We start from the raw sequence: 19,404 nt of genomic DNA, 5'->3' as shown, positions 1-19,404 counted from the left end.
GATCTGGATATGGCAAAAGAAATATAACTAGTTACTAAAGATTATACTTTATTCATACAAATTTACTGTAATTTGCAAATTAGAGTGAGTTTGCTGATGCTCTGCTATACTCGAGTGTGTTTGGATCCGAAATACAGTTAAAAAAAGTTATTAAAGCAAATTAATGTTTAAAATTCTGTGAAACTTAAAAGTAAACTACATCCTGGAAAACTATTACATCTAAATTAAACATCTACTGAAATAATTGTAAAAAAAAAAAAAAGTTCACAAGGAAAATCTTATGTCATTTAATATATTTTAAAGAAATGTAAAATACTATTTTGACATTTTTGTGAAAAATACTCAAACAATTCAGCGTGAATAAAGGTTAAGTTCTTCATAACAGATTGTCTCTAGGTGCTAGTCAGACTTGTTTTCTCATATTTTTCTTGTGTAATTTTAGTGTTTACAAAAGGTGTCAAGTTTGCTAATGGCAGTAGACTGAAGTGTTCTATCCACAGGTATAGCACAAGCAGTAGCAGTGCACGATTCTTGTACTGCCCCACCAATGTGTTGCCAGAGCTGCAAGATTCACTTGTAGGAGTGAAGGGACAGATCAGACTCCATGTATTCAGTTCACAGTGCTTCTGAGCATACCAACAAGGAAGTCAAGTTGTGTGAATGGTGACTTCTGAACTACCAGGCACTCATGCATTAGGGACTGGACTTAAGACTATCAGCTACTCACACTGATCATTTAATTAGTGATGAAAAGCTCTGTATTCCATTACCTTTTCTCTGTGCAATGTAGCCGCATATCTTTTCTCCTTTAACATTAACACAGGTTTTTAAAAAAAAAATAGTAATGCTGTATAAAGCTGCCCTAAAAGAATCAATTTTATATGTGCTTTGATCTTAGGCTACATGCTCTGTCATTACATGTGAATACATTGCTGCTTGCTTTCTGCAAAGACAACAGATGAAAGTCAGTAATAGACTAATTATGATGAAGTGTAATAGGCAAATTATGATGAAGTGTAATAGGCATATTATTCAGAAGACTAAATCTGTTCTCTATAATTGTTTGGGTGCTCCTGGCTTTGTTGCTGCAAGTCCTACTGTTAGGCTTGATCAGGAAGGTATATACTGGAACTAGAAGTGTGGATATATTAAATAATCATGTTTCTGTGTATATCTTAAAGCATACAGTTTTTGCCAGCACACTTGCCGAACCAGTGCTCTCTGGCATAATTTTTAAAAGCATTCCCTCCAGAAGACAACATTACCAGGAATAATATTTGTAACCCTATCTAATCAGTATTTGTAGAACAGTAATGTTATTTCCAGAAAATAGAATCTGCCAGAGTGTAATTCCAAAAGTAGTATAAATATGGGACCTGGTGTCACCAGTATATAGAGAGTGCCTAGATCGCAGTTAATATCACTGTTTTATTGCAGAAATTGTGGGGGAACATGATGTACGCTTGGTTTAAGTCAGCTATATTTCTGTTTGGAGATAATTGATTCCCATAGTTTTCTTCAAACAATTTCTTTTAGTAACTGTTTATTCTGGAGGCTAACTTAGAAGTATCCTCTGAAATCTACTGCCAGTTGTGGATGTTGCAAAATTTTACCAACCATCAGAACTTCACTATATACCCTTTGATAATGACAGCAGTCTGTTTGCAGATGCATACAGTTTAGACTATCAAGATTTATAAAGCTATGAAATAGTCTGTTGTTTACACAGTTCCAGTGTGTTGCTACTTTACAGAACAAATAAGATTCTGCTACAAAAATCTTACAATCCAATTATGTTTACAATCCAACCAGATGGTTAGCGCTAACAATCAAGCTAACATACTTTAGTGCTTAACTTGCCAAATGTACCATCCTTAATACTGCACAATGTTAGTGAACATATTGTTGGGTGTATGTTTTGAGTTTTACTGAAAGTTAACACTAAAGTGAAAGTAAATATTTCAGAATCATTAACTCTGAATATCATTTCCACATCCCGTGATAGAATTTAGCATTTTAGACTGTGTAATCATTTGTCCAATAAAAGATTATTTGTTTATATGCCATTTCCAGGAACAAAACTGGATCCTTATTATAGTCCTATAACTCCCAATACTGTATGTCATGAGTACTCAAATCTTACATGTTCCCTACAGTGTTTTTCTCTTGATAAATTTATACAATCAGTTGCTACTACTGTGAGGTGGTTTGTGAACTCGCCCCCATCCAGTTTGAAAATGTTGTATCAGAATTTGGGGATTCCAGAGAAGCATACCATTAATGGCGGCAGAAATACTGGAGATTTAGTTTTTAGGATTAAAACAGAGTAATAATTAGCAGAACATTTTGAAACCCAAGCATATTGTAGTAATTTCGGTAGGCAACTGGTTTAAGTAATCATTGTAACAGGAGCACACTTAACTGAAAAGCCACAGTTGTTTTTATGGGGGGGGGTTAGTTACCCAGATAACACTGTACTGACACAGGGCACAAGTTCTCAGGATATCTTTAGTTACTAGACACTTGTCAGAGTTTTTTCTAGACTCTATGAATTGTAGGTGAAAGAAAGCTAAGTAATGCTGGCTTTTTACCATTAACAAGAATAAGCTGTTGTGTGCATTTTGATTATAAATTATTTCAGTAGTGTTTTGCCATAAGGTTGATTTTTTTCATGCTTTTTAAAAACAAACACACACCTAAGCCCATGAGATGTTCCACAAGAAACAGTAAATTTCTTTGCCAGGTTAAAAGTATTAATCCACATTGGCCATTTAGGATGCTTTGCAGTTCTGAAAGCTACACAGGCTGATACTCTTAGCAAAATAAGACTGCTTCAGAAAACTGGTAAACCCTGGATGCTATCTGCTTGGTGTGGTGAGGGAATGGTTTAAATATTGTAAATATTCTGTGACAGTTAAACTACAGTGCATTTGGGTGTGTGTTCTTTATACCTTGATTTCAGTATTGTGAAGTTAACTTTTTAAAACGTTAATTTTAAGGGAAAATGTGGTTGTGTAGGTATTTGTAAAGAAAAGTGTCAAACTTGAAGAGCAAGAGACCTGGAGGCATTTAAAATGCAATTATACTTGTTCGTAACATATTTACAAACAAAGATTTAATCAAACCCTTTATGTTGTGCACATGCACATATCTGCCCAGATCCACAAAATACATGCCGTGACGTGGTAAAGTTTTATTGCTACGCATTGGGGTGGTGGTATTGCTCACAGGTGAAGAAACAATGGAATTTACAGAAACCATCCCAAACAAGTTCCAAGCAACTTTTGTTACACCATACTATTATTTTTCTGGTAAGGTTTAAAGAAATTGGGATAGTGTTCTATATGTCTGTAAAGTGAAGCAGCCTTGAGTTGAGTTCAAATGAGTTGAATGTTACAAGGGAGGTCTAGGGAAGATAGATTAATAGGCAGTGAAAGTAACAGTCAAAATTATATGATAAATAGAGTTTATTGTATGGGTCTGCAATTTATCTCATGATACACATCACAAACACAGTGATCAAGTATATGTGTAAATTTATAAGCATGCACATTCCCTATAACAAATTACATCAAATACTGTCAGTACTTTATCACCATAAGAGGTTAAATGTATTAAAGCCCTAAAGTTCAAGGAGTAAGGACTTTTTCTGGTAAATGACTTACTATAGGTATTACATATAGAGCAGTCTCTTAAACCACACTACTATCTTTGTTAGAAGCTGGGGACATGCAAATGAAGGGAAAAAGTTACAATTCAGTCATGGCAAGTTCTCATTGTTGTGTCTTGGTCCTCTGACATCATTGTCCTTGTCTTTTTTTCTTGTCTCTGCTTTCCCATTATGCCATTGGCAAGGAGTTGAGAAGTTAGTCCATTACTTCTGTGATAAAGCGTGGTACAGTACAACTTCAGATTTCTTCCCATCTCCTCCTCACACACATTTTCTGTTGTTTTCGCTCCCAGCATGATGCATGTCTATCAAAGCCATGCATGCAGTCAAATTATTTATTGCACCATTTTCCCCACTTCAAAATAATGAGAAAAATGCTGCCTTATTTGTTCCATAAAAACATTCGATCTAGAAGTGAGATCAGATACAGCTATGTCTTTTAAATATAATAAGATTATTAGCACAATGGACCTAAAAATAATGGTGCTTTATTTATGTCTTTTTCATGCCCACATTGTCTTAAATATTTTGTATTCATAAATGACACTAAGCTTATTTGCAAATTGTCTCAGTGCTGGAATATCATTGTGACTCAGTTAACAAAAATGTTTTAGTGAAGATCCTTTTTATTAAATGCATTTAATATTTCTTTCTGGCTGTGACACCACCCAGATTTCTTCGGAAGACTTAAGAGTAATTGTGCTTTATAGGTTTTTGCTACTGTGGCAGGGATTGCATTTAATCATTTGTAATTGGAGCACCTAACAATGCACAGATGGGTGCAAAATTCTAGACACTCTTGCCATTGCAGAAATAAGTCTCACTTTTGTTGTTATAAGTGGAATGTGTGCACAGTCTTGTACTGGAAGTTTTGAGAACTGACTTTCTTCAGTTACATGATAATTTTATTACATTCATAGAAGCCTAAAATAAAGTAGTAATTAAATATCTATGCACTTGGCCACTCTGTACATCAAACAAATATAGAGCCTATTAGTATAATCCTCTTCACTTGGTCATGATAAATCACTACCTGAAATAAACTACAGTATTTGCGATCATATAGAGCAATGAAAAGCTTCTGAATGTGTTCCATACAGTAAAATGCTATTATTGCTAAGGGATAGGACATTAGATTTTTTTCTTGTTCATATTTCATTGGGAGACTGGTACTAGACTTCTCGTAGCTAATTGCTTAACCAGTCTATTACTAATTTCATATAAACGGGGGGGGGGGGAATGAGTATACTACAAAGGAACAAAATACAAATCTAGAAAATATAGGTTGGCACTGACAAACGTGTTGTGACAATACTTAACTCCTTTCCAAAGTAGCTCCCTCACCCCCCCTTTAATATATAGATTGTTTTCTTACACTCTATCTTGAATGTTAACACAGTTTGATCTGAGTAGGTGACATCCGATTACAATTCCATCCGGTACCAGTAAAATAAATGCATAAATAGAACCCATCTGTTGTTTATAATGTTTGTTGAATTTTGGATGAAACCTAAGGTATACTCTTCTTAATTTGGCACAAAAGAAGCAATTTTGGACTGGAAAAGTATAGTTGCTGTGGGAGCATTACAAAGTGATATTTAAATATTTTGGCTGCCCCATAACATCGCTTTCAATTACTCTAACGTTAATTCAAACTGGTATCTCCTTTCTTCTGGCCTAACTGGTCATTGCACTACCAGTACCTCTATTAAAAGATTAAATGTGATGCTCACTTTTTAACTAGATAAGTCAATCTACTGAGTTAAGTTAAGCATTACTATTTGTAGTACTGGATGTATTGTAACTTTTTAAAGTACGTACACACACACACACACACACACACACGTGTTTGAATGTTCCCTGACTGAAAATTCCCAATGAAGTTGTCATTCTTCTTTGAACGATAATCCTTATTGTATTCCACTGAGGATTACGTGCATGCATCTGGAGTAGTAGAGGGCTTTGGTCCATGCATATGCCCTTGCATTGCCTCGTGGTTTTGCCCGAAGCACTAAAGGGCATGGTGGACCGACTGCATCTTCAGTTTCTTCTCACCACCACAAGGTCCAAGTCAGAGCTTCTGCTTTCCAAACTTTCCTGAAAAACTGTTTTTATTCTTGTATATAGTTCAGATTTTACTGATTCTGTAGTAGTTTGTCTTCGTAGTAATTTTTGTAGGATTAAGGACTTTGGGACACTACTTTGTCGGTTTCCTGCCAACCCTCTTCCTCCTACCCACCCACCCACTCCCAGATGTCTGGGTACTGGATTATGCTGAAGTCGCCGGGATTCAAGGTCTGTGTTTCCTGCCCTCACTTGTTTTCGCTCAGCAACGAGCACCAATACGGTCTGTACTGCTTGCGGGAAACTCGCATGGTGTCCAGGTTCAGTATCTGCCTCTCCTTCCCTGCCCATACCCAGGAAGGCAGGGTCCTATGCACCTCATGGAGGTTGCCATGAGATAGCAGTTGGATTCCAGCTGGTGAACTCCCCTCCCCTGTACGTTGGCCTGCGCAATCCAGGAGTGCACCTCCTACCACGGAGTTCTAGTCCAGATCTGACGGGACCAGCATTACGGACCCCACACTGGGGCCTAGCCATAAAACACGGAAACACGGACATAAGCATGACCATAAGTCTTCCTCCAGATCCAAGAAAGAGGCTGCACTGTCCACCAGTTCTGGCCACGAAGGAGTGGCACATTCCAAGGCTCACAAGCACAAGAAGTAGTTACATTGTTCGCTAGATCTAACAGTCCTGGTTCCTGAATTGTGCATCTCCCCTGCATTGGTCCCACCGGCACAGCATGAATTGTCGGTACCGAGCCAGGCCCCTTTACCTGCCCCAGTTCCTTCTGTGGAGAATCTGATGAGTTCATGAGGACCAGGAGCAGTTTGCCCTAGATCGGATGAGGTCTCGACAAGTTCCAGTCGATTCACTCGCTAAGAGGGTCTTCTCTCCTACATCGGATCTGCCACCCTCTGGTCTTGTTCCTACAGCACACCCTGTTCCATCAGTTCTGTTGGCACTCCCATTTGTACAGGACTCTTGTTCCTCTGAGTCTGAGGTTTCGGACACTACTCATGTAGTTCTTCCGTTCTGAAGTCATGCTTATCAGAGAGTCCAGAAAGCACTATGACAGTACGCTCCTTTGCCTCAGCACAGGAGCCATTGGTTCCTGGCTTCATGGGCTTTATTTATGGGCATAGGCGCAGCAACAGCAGGACCAATTAGGTTGGCCATATTGGAGCTTGTAGCCTTCAGAACCATATTCACCTTCAGAACCATCTTGCTCAACCTGGGAGGAGTCCCCTGTCTCACCACCCCATCCTTCATTAAGTAGATGTTCGGAACCGGGGCTGGACGATATGCCGGTCAGCTCAGCTCAGGTGGTCCTGACTGATCTGGAGAGGTTCCCCTAGTCGTCCCCAGATGTGGCAGTGTTGTCAACGTCCTCCTCATTCCCCGGACAACTGTCAATTTCAGGAGCTGCTCAGGAGAATAGCTAATGCTCTTCAGCTCCCACTGGAGGAGGTGCAGGACAATCCGCACCAACTACTATACATCTTGCATGCACCGGAACTGCACAGAGTGGCCCTACGATCAACAACACCATTCTCTAAATTGCACATCACCGACACATGCACCCCCACCCCGAAGGGGGTAGAAAAGAGGTCTGAGTTTCTGTTCTCCCACCCTTTGCCTAATTCCTTGGTGATCCAGGTTGCTATGGAGCAGGCCAGGCACCAGCATCCATGCTTCACTCCCTCGGACAAGGAGGGCAAGAGACTATATCTCATGGTAAAAAGGTCTTTACATCATCCCGCTTCCAGTTCTGTATCTTGAACTACCTAGCACTGATGGCCAAATATGACTTTTTGAACTATGGGCAGATGGAAGATTTTACAGGTAAACTATCTCAGTAGGATCATGCCCATTTCTAGGCTATTTTGGAGGAGGGCAAGTTGGTCTCCAGGACTATACTTCAGGCTGCAGTTGATTCTGCGAACCCGTCTTCATGTACAGTGGTGACTGGAATAGTCATGAAAAAAGGATCCTGGTTACATACCTCAGGCTTCCCTAGAAAGGTACAGAGCACTGTTGAGGACCTCCCTTTTAAAGAGGACCTCTTCAACTAGAAGATGAATGATTCCTTACACTCCCTAAAAGACTCTCTAGAGCTACACCACAATCTCTAGGTATATATACGCCAGCACCAAAATGAAAATTTTACTGCCTGCAGTATGCTGTAGAACTCCCCATTTCTGCCACCAACAAGCCTATAAATCTCCATAAAAGCGCCCGAAGGTCCATAGGGCTCGTCCACCTGGTCCGCTGGTGCAGCCCTCCATGCAGCACAGCTAGTCTTTGCATAAGTGATATTTCTGAGTGCATCTAGAGCAGTGGTTCTCAATCTATTTATCACTGTGGACTGCATCCAATACTACTGCATTGCCCTGAGGATGACACATGGGCTGCAGCTCTGTGCTGATTGGGCGGCAAGTGGCCCATGGGCTGCAGGTTGAGAACACTGCTCTACAGAGCTGTCAGCCACTTTGCATCACAAAGCTTTTGCCAACCACTGACTTTGGGGGCTGTCTCAAACTCTTTCTACCAACATGTAGTGCAATAATGGACAAGTGGATCCTGGATGTTGTTCGACATGGCTATACAATCAAGTTTACAATGCTACTTTCTCCATGGCCCCTGCCCAGAGCCTGTTTCAGGGATCGCTCTCATGACAATATTCTTACCCTAGAGGTGGACTACCTCCTACAGAGAGGAGCAGTGGAACCAGTCCCTGAAGCCTTTCAGGGCATGAGGTTCTATTCCAGATATTTCCTGGTGCCCAAGAAAAAAGGATGGAGACCTATCTTGGATCTCCAATACATCAACCGTTCCATTCGCAAACTGAAGTTCCATGGGGTCCCGCTCATGGCCATTGTTTTTACAGCTCTCAATACACAGGACGCTTACTTCCACATCAACATCCACTCAACCCACAGATGGTTCCTAATATTCGTGGTGGGTCTGCGACATTTCCAATACAGGGCCCTCCCATTCCGACTCACCACTGGTCCATGAGTCTTCACAAGTTTTCTTCGTGGTAGTGGCTCACTTCCAATGGCAAGGAGTCCTTGTCTTCCCTTACCTGAATGACTGACTACTGGTCGCGCGATCCAGAAAGGAAGTTGGGGAATCGACCTCCCAGCTCTAGGGGTGAGTTTGAACATCAAAAAAAAAAAATCAACTTTTCACCCTACATGATCCCTGGAGTTCATTGGACATGCATCAATGTGGCCTCCACATGCACTTAACCTGCCAAAAGAAAGGTTTCAAAGTTTACTGGATCTGATTGCTTCAGTGACATCCAGCCCCTCCGTCTCAGCCAGAACTTGCCTTTCCCTCCTCTGCCACATAGCAGCATGCACGTATGTCATGGCCTTTGCTCATCTGTGCTTCCGCTGTCTACAACTATGACTGCAAGGAGCCTACTCCCCCATGAACCAACCCATGGACATCGTTCTCACCATCCCTCCAAAGGTCGCCTTCCTCTCCAAGTCTGCTCCGGAATACCCTTCCTTGCATCCTCACCAAGCGTGATGGTCATAACAGATGCCTCACTCAATGTACTGGGGAGCACACATGGAAGAATGCATGACACAAGGAACTTGGCCTGCTCGAGAAACCAGGATGTGCATCAGCATCCTGGAACCTGAGGCAGTATGCAAGGCATGCCACGCGTTTTTACCATCCATCCACTCTTGTCATGTTGTATAACACCACTACATAAGCAAGCAAGGAGGCACAAGGTCCTCAGTGCTGTGCTCAGAAGCAATGCACCTCTGGAAATGGCGTGTTGCACACTGTATCATCTTGTCAGCGGCTTACCTACCAGAGACCCCGAAGCGGATTGCTGATGCTCTCAGCAGGAACTTTGCAACCGACTATGAATGGGAACTGCACGACACTGTCATTGTGGACATTTTTGGTCAATGGGGAACTTCAATCAGGAACCTCTTTGAATCTCACACCAACATCAAGTGCATTCAGAACTGTTGACATGCTGGTCATCAACTGGTCGAACCAGGCCTTCCCTCCTCTACCACTCATGCTACGAATCCTTCACAAACTCTGAGGGAGAGGGTGACTGTCATCCTGATCACTCCATTCTGGCCTCTCCAGTTCTGATTTCATCTGCTTCTCTGCATATCGAAACATCCTCTACTACTGCTCCTAATGTTCTGGAACTGTTCACACAACATGACGACAGGCTCAGACACCCCAATCCACAAGTGCTTCACCTGACAGCTTGGTTTTTTGGATGGACACCTCCGTTGGCACAAGAACGTTCATTGGCAGTGCGTGAGGTCCTCTCCAATAACAGGACAGACTACATAAGATGATCCTACTAAGCTAAGTGGGAACACTTCATCTCCTGCCCAACAGAAAGGTAATGTCCAAGAGCATTGGGATGCCAATGGTATTGGACTATTTCCTCTGTCTGAAGGCATCAGGACTCTTTCTCAACTCCAGCAGGGTGCATGCAGTGTTTATTAGTGCTTTCCATTCTCTGGGGGAGGCTCGTTCAGTTTTAACCCACCCTTTGACTTCCTGGTTCTGGAAGGGCCTGGTATGTAAAAGCCTCCCAATCCAGCCTATTGCTCCACAGAGGGACCTCAACCTACTCCTTACATCATTAATGAATTCTCCCTTTGAACTCCTAGCCTCCTGCTCCCATTCTCTTCTTTCCAGAAAGGTTGCTTTCCTAGTCTGCAGGAGGGCTGGCGAACTGGGAGCTGTGATGGCAAACCTCCTCTTTCACCATGTTTTATAAGGATAAAGTTTTGCTGTGTTTGCATCACAAATTTCTACCAAAAGTGGTTTCCTGCTTCCACCTCAACTAACCCATACATTTGCCAACCTCCTTTCCCAAACCACATGCCTCAAATGAGGAACAGCAGCTTCACTTCCTCAATGTCTGTAGGGCTCTGGCCTTTTACCTAGCGTGGATTAAGCCCTTCTGGATGTCTCCTAAGCTATTTGTGGCTGTGGCAGAGAGATTTAGGCAGGCCATCTCCACCCAGAGAATCTCAAAGTGGGTTTCAGGGAGCGTTACGCTCCTATCAACTATCAGGATTGTAGCCACCAGATGGGATACAGACCCATTCTACAAGAGTGCAGGCATCAACTACTGTTGCACTCTATGATGTACCCATTGTGGACATTTGTAAGGCAGCCATGTGGAGTTCAGTATACAGTATCTCTTTTTTTTTTCCCTCTTTATGCTCTAGTGCATGATTCTGCAATGGATGCCTCATTTGGCACACTGGTTCTCCGTTCCACAGTTCTGTCATGTTCCTCACACCCTTCTCCTAGCTAAGTACTGCTTGTTAATCACACTCAGTGGAATACAATAGGGACCATCACTTGAAAAAGAATGAGAGGTTACTGACCTGTAACTGGAGGTTTTGAGATGTGTGGTCCCTATTGGTATTCCAGATTCACCCTCCTTCTGTGCTGTGGATCTAGTAGACCTGCAGTGGAGAAGGAACTGGAGATGCTGGTAGTCCGCCCTGCCATTTATCACCCTAGTGAAACCATAAGGCAATGCAAGGGTGCATGCCCAGATCGACGGACACTACTACTTTGAAAAGCTCTGGCTCCAGGTGCATGGTGCAGGTGCATAACCATCAGTGGAATACAGATAGGGACCACACATCTTGAAGAATCTCCAGCTACAGGTAAGTAACCTTCCCTTCTGTGATGAATTATTTATTGCTGATTTCAGTCTTATTCTGATCTTCCAGTAGTATAAATCAGGATTAACCACTGAAATCATATTTGTGAGATCAGTGTTACGCTCCTTGTGATTCATTTTAAACAGGGGGCCAGATTTTTAGTACTTGAAAATTTACTGGAAGATGTCAAAGCTATCTGTGCTAAAGCCATGTCATAGGATTCATAGTTTGCTGAGAAGATCAAATGCTGCTTTTCACTTTTGGGTCAACTGTTGGCATCTTTTGGTTATGAAAGATGTCTTAGGTATGTATGCCTTTATGCATTTGGCTAATATCTTCCATGCAATTTCTGTAATACCAAATGCAAGTGCTTACCATGCCATTGCTCAATTTAAGCAATATTTTTGTGCTATTTTATAAAATGGCAGCCCAGATATAGCATAAATAAAAGGTCAGTTTCTAACTAATATTTCTAACTAATATTACACACATTGTGGGAGATGAAGGTGATCTTTCACTGTTACATTTCATAGACTAAACTTTTTGATTAAAATTTGACTATTTTGGGGGTAGTTTAGCACATAGCTACGTATGTAATTTAATGTTCATACATAACATCTTTAGTTTTTTCCTTTATTACCAAAAATGGGGGAAAACTTTGAACAGCTGTTTGTGTATAATAGACATTGACAAAGTACTTTGTGCCATAAAAAAATCTTCATATGTGTTTTTTCTAAATTGGATTAGAAAATCTTAATTTTGTTCAAGTATTTTGGTTCTTTATTCAGCACACATGCATTGCAAATGGTTCTATTCTGACTACTTGTGTCTGTGCTCAAGAATTTTCTCAGCAGTTTTTTAGAATTTATAAATGGGTTCTCAAAACAGTGAATTATTTGGGCTAACATCATCCCTTCTTTGTTGTGCAAGTCTTTGGAATAACAGGTTTTAGTTTGAGGTACAGGTACTATCCATATCTGTTACATTAAGATTGAAAAATTGATAGATTTGCCAGGATTTATTCTTTAAACTTTAATTTGTGTATTTAAAAATATCTAATAGCTTATTAAACGTTCTTTTTGTATCTGTAGTAGAATTGCTTGGTAGAAAAGGAAAAGCCGAAGTTTACCACACTCCTCTGAAGTTTGGGGGTGATACAGTGGAGGGAAAAATAATTTGCTATGAAAGTAATGTTTTGACACTCTATCTCTCCAATTTATCACACTTTTCTTCTTTATAAAAGCACCAGTTTTCACTGTGTTCAGTGTGTCTGCACTTATCTCTGTCAGTCATTGTTGTCACTGGTCCAATCTCTAACTTGCCCTTGGCTAAAGGTGGAGTTGGTGAATCCAAAGGAAAAATCTCCAGTAAATCAGAATTAGATTAGTAAATTCTCCTGATCTATTTTTACTAAAATTTGCACTTTATGGAAAACTATAGTGGAGGTACTCTATACCCCATTGAAGAGTGAGCATACCAGGTACGTTTCAGAAAGCTGATGAAAGCTGAGGTACTTGTTAATCTGGGAAGCAATCTGAACTGCTCTTTGCAATGTGACAGGTTTCAGAGTAGCAGCCGTGTTAGTCTGTATTCGCAAAAAGAAAAGGAGTACTTGTGGCACCTTAGAGACTAATAAATTTATTTGAGCATAAGCTTTCGTGAGCTACAGCTTACTTCATCGGATGCATCCAATGCATCCGATGAAGTGAGCTGTAGCTCACGAAAGCTTATGCTCAAATAAATGTTAGTCTCTAAGGTGCCACAAGAACTCCTTTTCTTTTTGCAATGTGTTTACTTGGTTTGAGCAAGTATTAAAAATAAAGGCAAAACCCCCAAAATAATCCTCCTCTTCAGTGTAATAATGGTGAAAAAATTCAGTCAAGGGAGCCTAATAAGAAAGGTTGCTCTGCTTTATTGATTTATTGTAATAGTGCATGACACTATTACTACATGTTAGGTGCATAGAATCAGACACAAACAAGTGTGTTTTGGAAGAATGATTTTCTGCTTCTCTGTTTAAGCCATCTTCAAAATTAGATTTGACTGCAGTTCATCTTTTAAAAAGGAAAAACAGAAAATTATCCAAATCAGATGTTGAATTTTAATAGCTCAAGTGCACTCTGGTAGGTTTTGTTGGGGGGAAAAATGCTATGAATTACAGAGTCTTCAGCAATTCTTTCAAAATCAGTGTACAAACTCAAGGTTGACGAGGTTTTTGTTGGTTTCCATGCAGAAGAGTTTAGTTTAAAAAAGCAAAATGCCACATTAATCTTTGAAGTCTTTTTACAGGGAAGAGCGGGGAAAAATAGAAATGACCCAGAAGAGGTACTGGCAATTCTTTTGTTTATAATACCAGAATCTCCCTTCAAATAAAATGTAGTCTCTTCATTAAACCATGCTTATCTGGTGGTGAATGCAATACATTCAACAAAAAGATATTACAGGGTGTATCTCCATCAGTTCATTTGAATGGCCTTTAGGATGAAATAGCTATATAAGTTTAGTCAATAACCTAATTAGGACAAGCTTTATATCAAGTCTTCTGTCCTCAGCTTGCCAAGAAAATTAAATCTTTAGAAGTGGTGTCTTTAGAATGCACTTCAAACACAAATTTGTCCAGTAAAGTCCTTACCTACCCTTTAAAAATGCTTAAAATTGATGAAAGGCTTTGGTAGCTAATTGGAATGTGCATGGGGCAGAAGATATAATAGATGTAATCTCACAAATTTTATTAGCTCTTAAAGGCATTTGCCTCTGAATTTACCAGTACTCAGTACTCTGTTACTGCAGTGCAATACAATTAGGGAACAAAACATATAAGTGTTAGTTGACAATCTTTCATATTCTTTGCTTTAAATCAATCAGTTTCTCTCATTGTCTTTCATTTTGTTTTGAGATGTCTATTTTAGTGCTGGCATAATTTTTTTGTGCATAATTTACCAGTTCCACTTATATGTATCCCATGGATCCTGTTTTGACAAAGTTAACTTCTTAACACAAAAACTAAATATGTAAGTGTCAAGCACCAGATCAGCACATCTTGAGTTTAAAATGTTATATATACACATTTCCCTAGTCTAATATGTTAATGTATTTTCTTTTTAACAGCCTCAAGTACTACAGCCTTCCAGCAGCCTTCCCAGTTCCACAGACCTCGCCCAGGAAAAATTAATAAAAACACCACATATCGAGGCCCACAGTGAATACCCCAAACAGGGCCTGCATGAAAACAATCATCCCAATCAAAATGCTGCAAATGGCTCTCACACAAATAGCCTGAATGAGTTGAACATTTTACTGAGTAAACGTTTAAATATAAAGGACCTGAATGAGAATGAACCTTTTGAGGAGAATTTGAAGGTTAAAAAGAGTGCTAAAGAACCTGAAGAGCTGGCTAGTAATGAAGATAGTACACTACAGTCTCTTCTTCCTTGTTTTCAGACTCCTACCCAAATGGATGCTAGAGATGTGCAGACTAAGTTAGCTGTGAAAAGTCAACCTTCATCCTCAAACCAGGCTTCTCAGCCAAAGACTTTAAGAGCTTCAGAGCCCCCAAACCAGAATGCTTTAGTGCCTCCTACGGTAGCCAATACTGCATCATCCCCAAACTGCTCCACTGCTTCCAAGGCTGAACTACCACCATCAAGTAGTGCAAAACAGCTACAACCAACATCTAGTCAGACACACCTAAAGAGTAAACTGAGTCAGAGAATTTCTAAACTTCGCCCACCAACTATTTCCTTTGTTAAATCTAAACAAATAAGCAGCCCAATGCTTATATCTCCAGAACCTCAGAACTCCCATTCCAAGACTAACATCCCAAGGCCGCTGCCACAACGAAAGGAAAATGTGCAAAATCAGAATACTGGTTTGCGTTCTGGGGATAGTTTGGTCTCTAATCGGCATTCCCGCCTCCCTAAACCAAAGACTCATTAAAAACATGACATCCATATGCACGTCTCATTGGAATGAATCGTATATCAATTGCTTACCACATATTGACTACTTTAGTTATGGCTTTATTCAAATCCTGAATGAATATTAAAAGTAGAATCTATCATTAATATTTGCCTATTCCCATCTGACCTGTTTGGAAGTTGAAGCTATCAAAAACTGTGCAGCTTCTCTTAAGAGAACATAATGGTTTATACGTAACTATACCTGTGGCCTGCATTAGCAACTTGATTACATTACCCTTCTGTCTCTCTTAATACTTAACAAATGCTGAAGCCTGTGATGACCACTAAACACTTTTCCAGGGTGCTTCACTAGGCATTTGAGGAGGGCAGGTTGCTCACAGAAATCATTTCTTGTTTTTATTGATGTGGACTATCAGACAGGGAAATCACTATTCAATCTAATCTTTCGGTTCTGACTACCAGTTAGGTTTATAGCAGTGGAAAATAGAGACCTAATCTATTAGCATATTTTTCCTGGCCATAATTTACTCTGTATTTCAGAGGCCTATGCAAAGTCTTCATATTTATCAAAATTATCTCATGACACTAGTGACATGTATTTAATGTTGTTTTAATCTAGATTTGTTTTCTCACAGGTATCAGAATGTTGCTCTATTTGCTTTTGAGCTCATCTTCACCATTCACAGATGGCAAGCAGATCTCACAGGGTGAAAGGGCTCTTATTGCACAGAAATATCAATCCATCCATGCAGTGTAGTATACTTTTGTGTTATTTAATAGACATTGGGTAAATTTTTGAAACAGTGCGCTAAGGATACTTGTGCAAAAACCTGCTAATGCAGGTGCTTTTGAGATGGTGTATAATGAGCCTTGGGGATATGGGGTCCATGACACCTATGCTGAGAGTTTCACAACATCTATTTTAATTAAGAACTTTTAACTTTATTGTACTATTTTTGTATTTGACTTCCTGTTTACTATTGGAAAACTCTGAAGAATCAGACTTGAAATGTTTGCACAAAACTTGGGTGTATATGTAGGTATTTGAAATTATTTTACATAATTTTTTTTTAAACTACTTTTTACTAAAACCCGCAGCTTTGCTTTGAGCAATCCTATGATGTCATAATCAGAGCTGGTACTCTGAGTATTTCAGAGAAGGGTACTTTTTTTTTCCCCCCCTGGGAAGGAACTCGGTGGGGAAATAAAATAAGGAAAGATATTTCTGCTCTCTCTGGGAAGGTATTCTCTCTGAAGGTGGTCTTCAAATATTTGTCAGGTGGCAGCTGTGGGGGCATAAAATTTGTAAATGCACACGCTATGGATTGAGTAAGTGCATATCCAGCAGTGTTCCAAAGATTTACCCTTGTATCCCACACAATCGTAGTATCTTGTTTTCTTCAGCTTATATGTACCTGACACTCAGGTAGCAGAACACTGTCAGAATTAGAATTTTCAAAAAAAATTTACGCTCGTGTGTGTAATAAAACAGAGAAACAAGACACAATAACACTATTCTAGGCCTTTGCTGAAGGAAGATTATAGTACACTTTTCCATATATTGTGTATGTATACATCCACAGGAACCTTCAATAATAAATTTTGCACACACCCCCCCCAGCCAAGAATGGCTATTCCCAGTGAAAAAACAAGTGACCTAAACTTTTGAATAGATGGTGCATGAACAATGCAAAGTGCTCTCATTGTTTTCTTTTAATCAGCAGTGAGGTGAAAAAATCCATAAGTACACTTAGTTTAATTTAATCTGTTCATTTCACATATAGTTATACAGTTCTGAAATAAAACCGAACCATGTTTTTTGTTAATTCATATAAAAAAAATCTACTTAGCATTAATATTCAGTAGCTGTTATATAAATTGATCAAAATAAGTCTAAGCACAAGACTACTGTTGTAATTAAGTTTTTTCCTTCTAGAAAGGCCCTGAATATCCTGTTTGCTGTCCAGAAGCAGAGTAGGCCTTAATATTTGAGGGGTAAATAAAACTGATTTTGTATATATTTATAAAATTAACTCCTGACAGTAGACTGTGTTGCTCCAGAGTTTGAAAACTGCTGATGAAATGGTCAGGTTCTTGGTTCATTTTCAGGTCTGTATAGATTTTTATGGAAATTTTGAAAGCTGGCTTTCCTTAAAGGGAAGGTGATTTTATTTTTAATTTTATACAGTTTGTCTAAGGAGAGACTATTTTCATTTAAAGGAATGCTATCGGTGTAGAGAAATTTCAGAGTGGATTATCTTATTCCCATCTCCCCCCGCTCCACCCCAAGTTTCCACCAATCTGATTATCTTTTAAATAGATAGTAAAACAAATTTTGATTTTTTTAAATCTGCACCTTTACTGATTAAGTTACAAAGAAAAGAGCCCATCAAGTTTTTCATAGAAATACAAAACTGTTGAGATCAAATTTTTTTTCAAAAAAAAGTGGTTCTTCCTGTGTGTATAGAAACTTTAACATATTCCTTGATGTGAAAATATATATATACATGCACATATTCACACTTCCTGTTTTATCGTAACAGACTAGTAAATAAGAAATGGAGCCATGGGTAGTAGAGTTGCTATATGTACAAGACCATGCTGCTAATCTAAATTGTAGTTGTCTTGAGTTGAAACTCTGCTAAACATTCATTCACCTAAATACAAGTACATATTTCTGCTACTATCATGCCTTTACCAAGGATGGTTCCAATGTATGTATAGAAAGTCCAGAGTGTGCCGTAAAGCTTGTTAGTTGATGAACAACTGAAAGAGGTAATGAGGTGAAGCTGAAGTCTCACTCCAGTGAAAGGAAAAAAAAATGTTGGTGCTATATGGAACTCGAAGTCTAAAATGGAAGAAATGACCTTATTTAAAAGATGGAGATGTTTCATGTACTGGTATAGATGATTCTAAATGCATAAAATAAAGGGTTAGATGTATCTGAACTTTTTTTAGGTTTCTAAAATTGGTTATTGCTGACTTTCATCCGTTTCAGGTCTGACATTTTGTGCAGTACTCACAAAAGTATTAAACTACTGTTCAGTATAATGTCTATAAAGCAGAAACAAAACAAGTTGCATATTTTATCAAGTGAAAACACAAAATGAGAAGAAAAAAATAAATTGCACTTTAAATGAGCTTTATTGCTTGGAGTTGTGCCTAAAATAATATAAATGCCTCCTGTTTGTGTGTGGCTTTTTTGTTTGAACCTAATTTTCCTGCAAGTGTTGCTGTTTCCAAGATATCTTTATATCACCTAGCAGAATTAATGTACACTCTAGCATGTAAGAATATCCATATAGTGTGGCAAGTTTTCATTGTATTTTTTTTAAATCATGGAATTTTAACACCAATGCAAGACCCTCCTACCCTTCCCCCCCTCCAGCTGGTACTTCCTTAATCTCATTTTAAGTCAATGGCAAAACTTTCATGGGACTAATATTTAGCCCTTGGAGAATAATGTTCCTAGAGTATATATTGTGGAGATGTTAAGAACCATATGCAATACTAACCCAGGGGGTTGGTGAAAGTAATCATTTACCATAGCCACTGAAAGTCTTTTCACATAGTTCATATAAAAATGGTTTTAGAGTTCAAAATCAGACTGCAAGGAGGTTCAATTAGACTGCGTTATAGATCAGTAAAAGGCAGTCCATTTTTGGTCTTAACTGCTGACTTATTGTAAAGAAGCTAGAAGACTTGAATACTATTTGAGTGGTTTATTTTGTTATTTGCATGTCATTACCATAAGGCATCCATATAGTGGTTTATTGCATGTGTGGGGTGGGGGAAGTTTCAGTTTTTGCACAGCACATAATACTCTTACCATTCTCATACCATTAAAATGGAAATTCACTCTTGAATTGGGCTTCCATAGCTATTCTTTTTCATCTCATCATAGTGGCCAGCACTAAGCAGAGTGGATTTTAATAGATGATCATCTTGGTAGGCATGAGTTTTATAATAATCTGCAACCATGCCATCAAGGACATTCAAGAGTAGTTCAATCACTGTTGTGGTAAAGCTGCTCACTGCCTACTTAAAGCACCACAATAAAAACAATGTTAAC

General features: G+C 39.2%; 1 protein-coding gene across 7 annotated transcripts in view; it reads left to right on the top strand.

Moving 5' to 3' along the window:
* The window catches only part of CCSER2 (coiled-coil serine rich protein 2), a 133,370-nt gene extending 114,190 nt beyond the window's left edge, over window positions 1-19,180 (top strand). For 5 of the 7 annotated variants that reach the window (XM_038411228.2, XM_038411224.2, XM_038411227.2 and 2 more), the window contains one exon: window positions 14,521-19,180. In XM_038411228.2, coding sequence (XP_038267156.1) covers window positions 14,521-14,615 — 95 coding nt within the window. In that variant the 3' untranslated portion in view covers window positions 14,616-19,180. Of the gene's footprint in view, window positions 1-3,855; window positions 3,896-14,520 lie in introns of all 7 variants that reach the window. The other 2 variants (XM_038411226.2, XM_038411225.2) reach the window with 1 other exon arrangement.
* Window positions 19,181-19,404: the final 224 nt, after the last annotated feature.

The sequence above is a fragment of the Dermochelys coriacea genome, chromosome 7 (genome assembly GCF_009764565.3).
Source record: "Dermochelys coriacea isolate rDerCor1 chromosome 7, rDerCor1.pri.v4, whole genome shotgun sequence".
Taxonomy (NCBI): Eukaryota; Metazoa; Chordata; order Testudines; family Dermochelyidae; genus Dermochelys; species Dermochelys coriacea.
The sequence above is the reverse complement of the archived record's forward strand: the minus strand, read 5'-3'. Positions and strand labels throughout refer to the sequence as shown.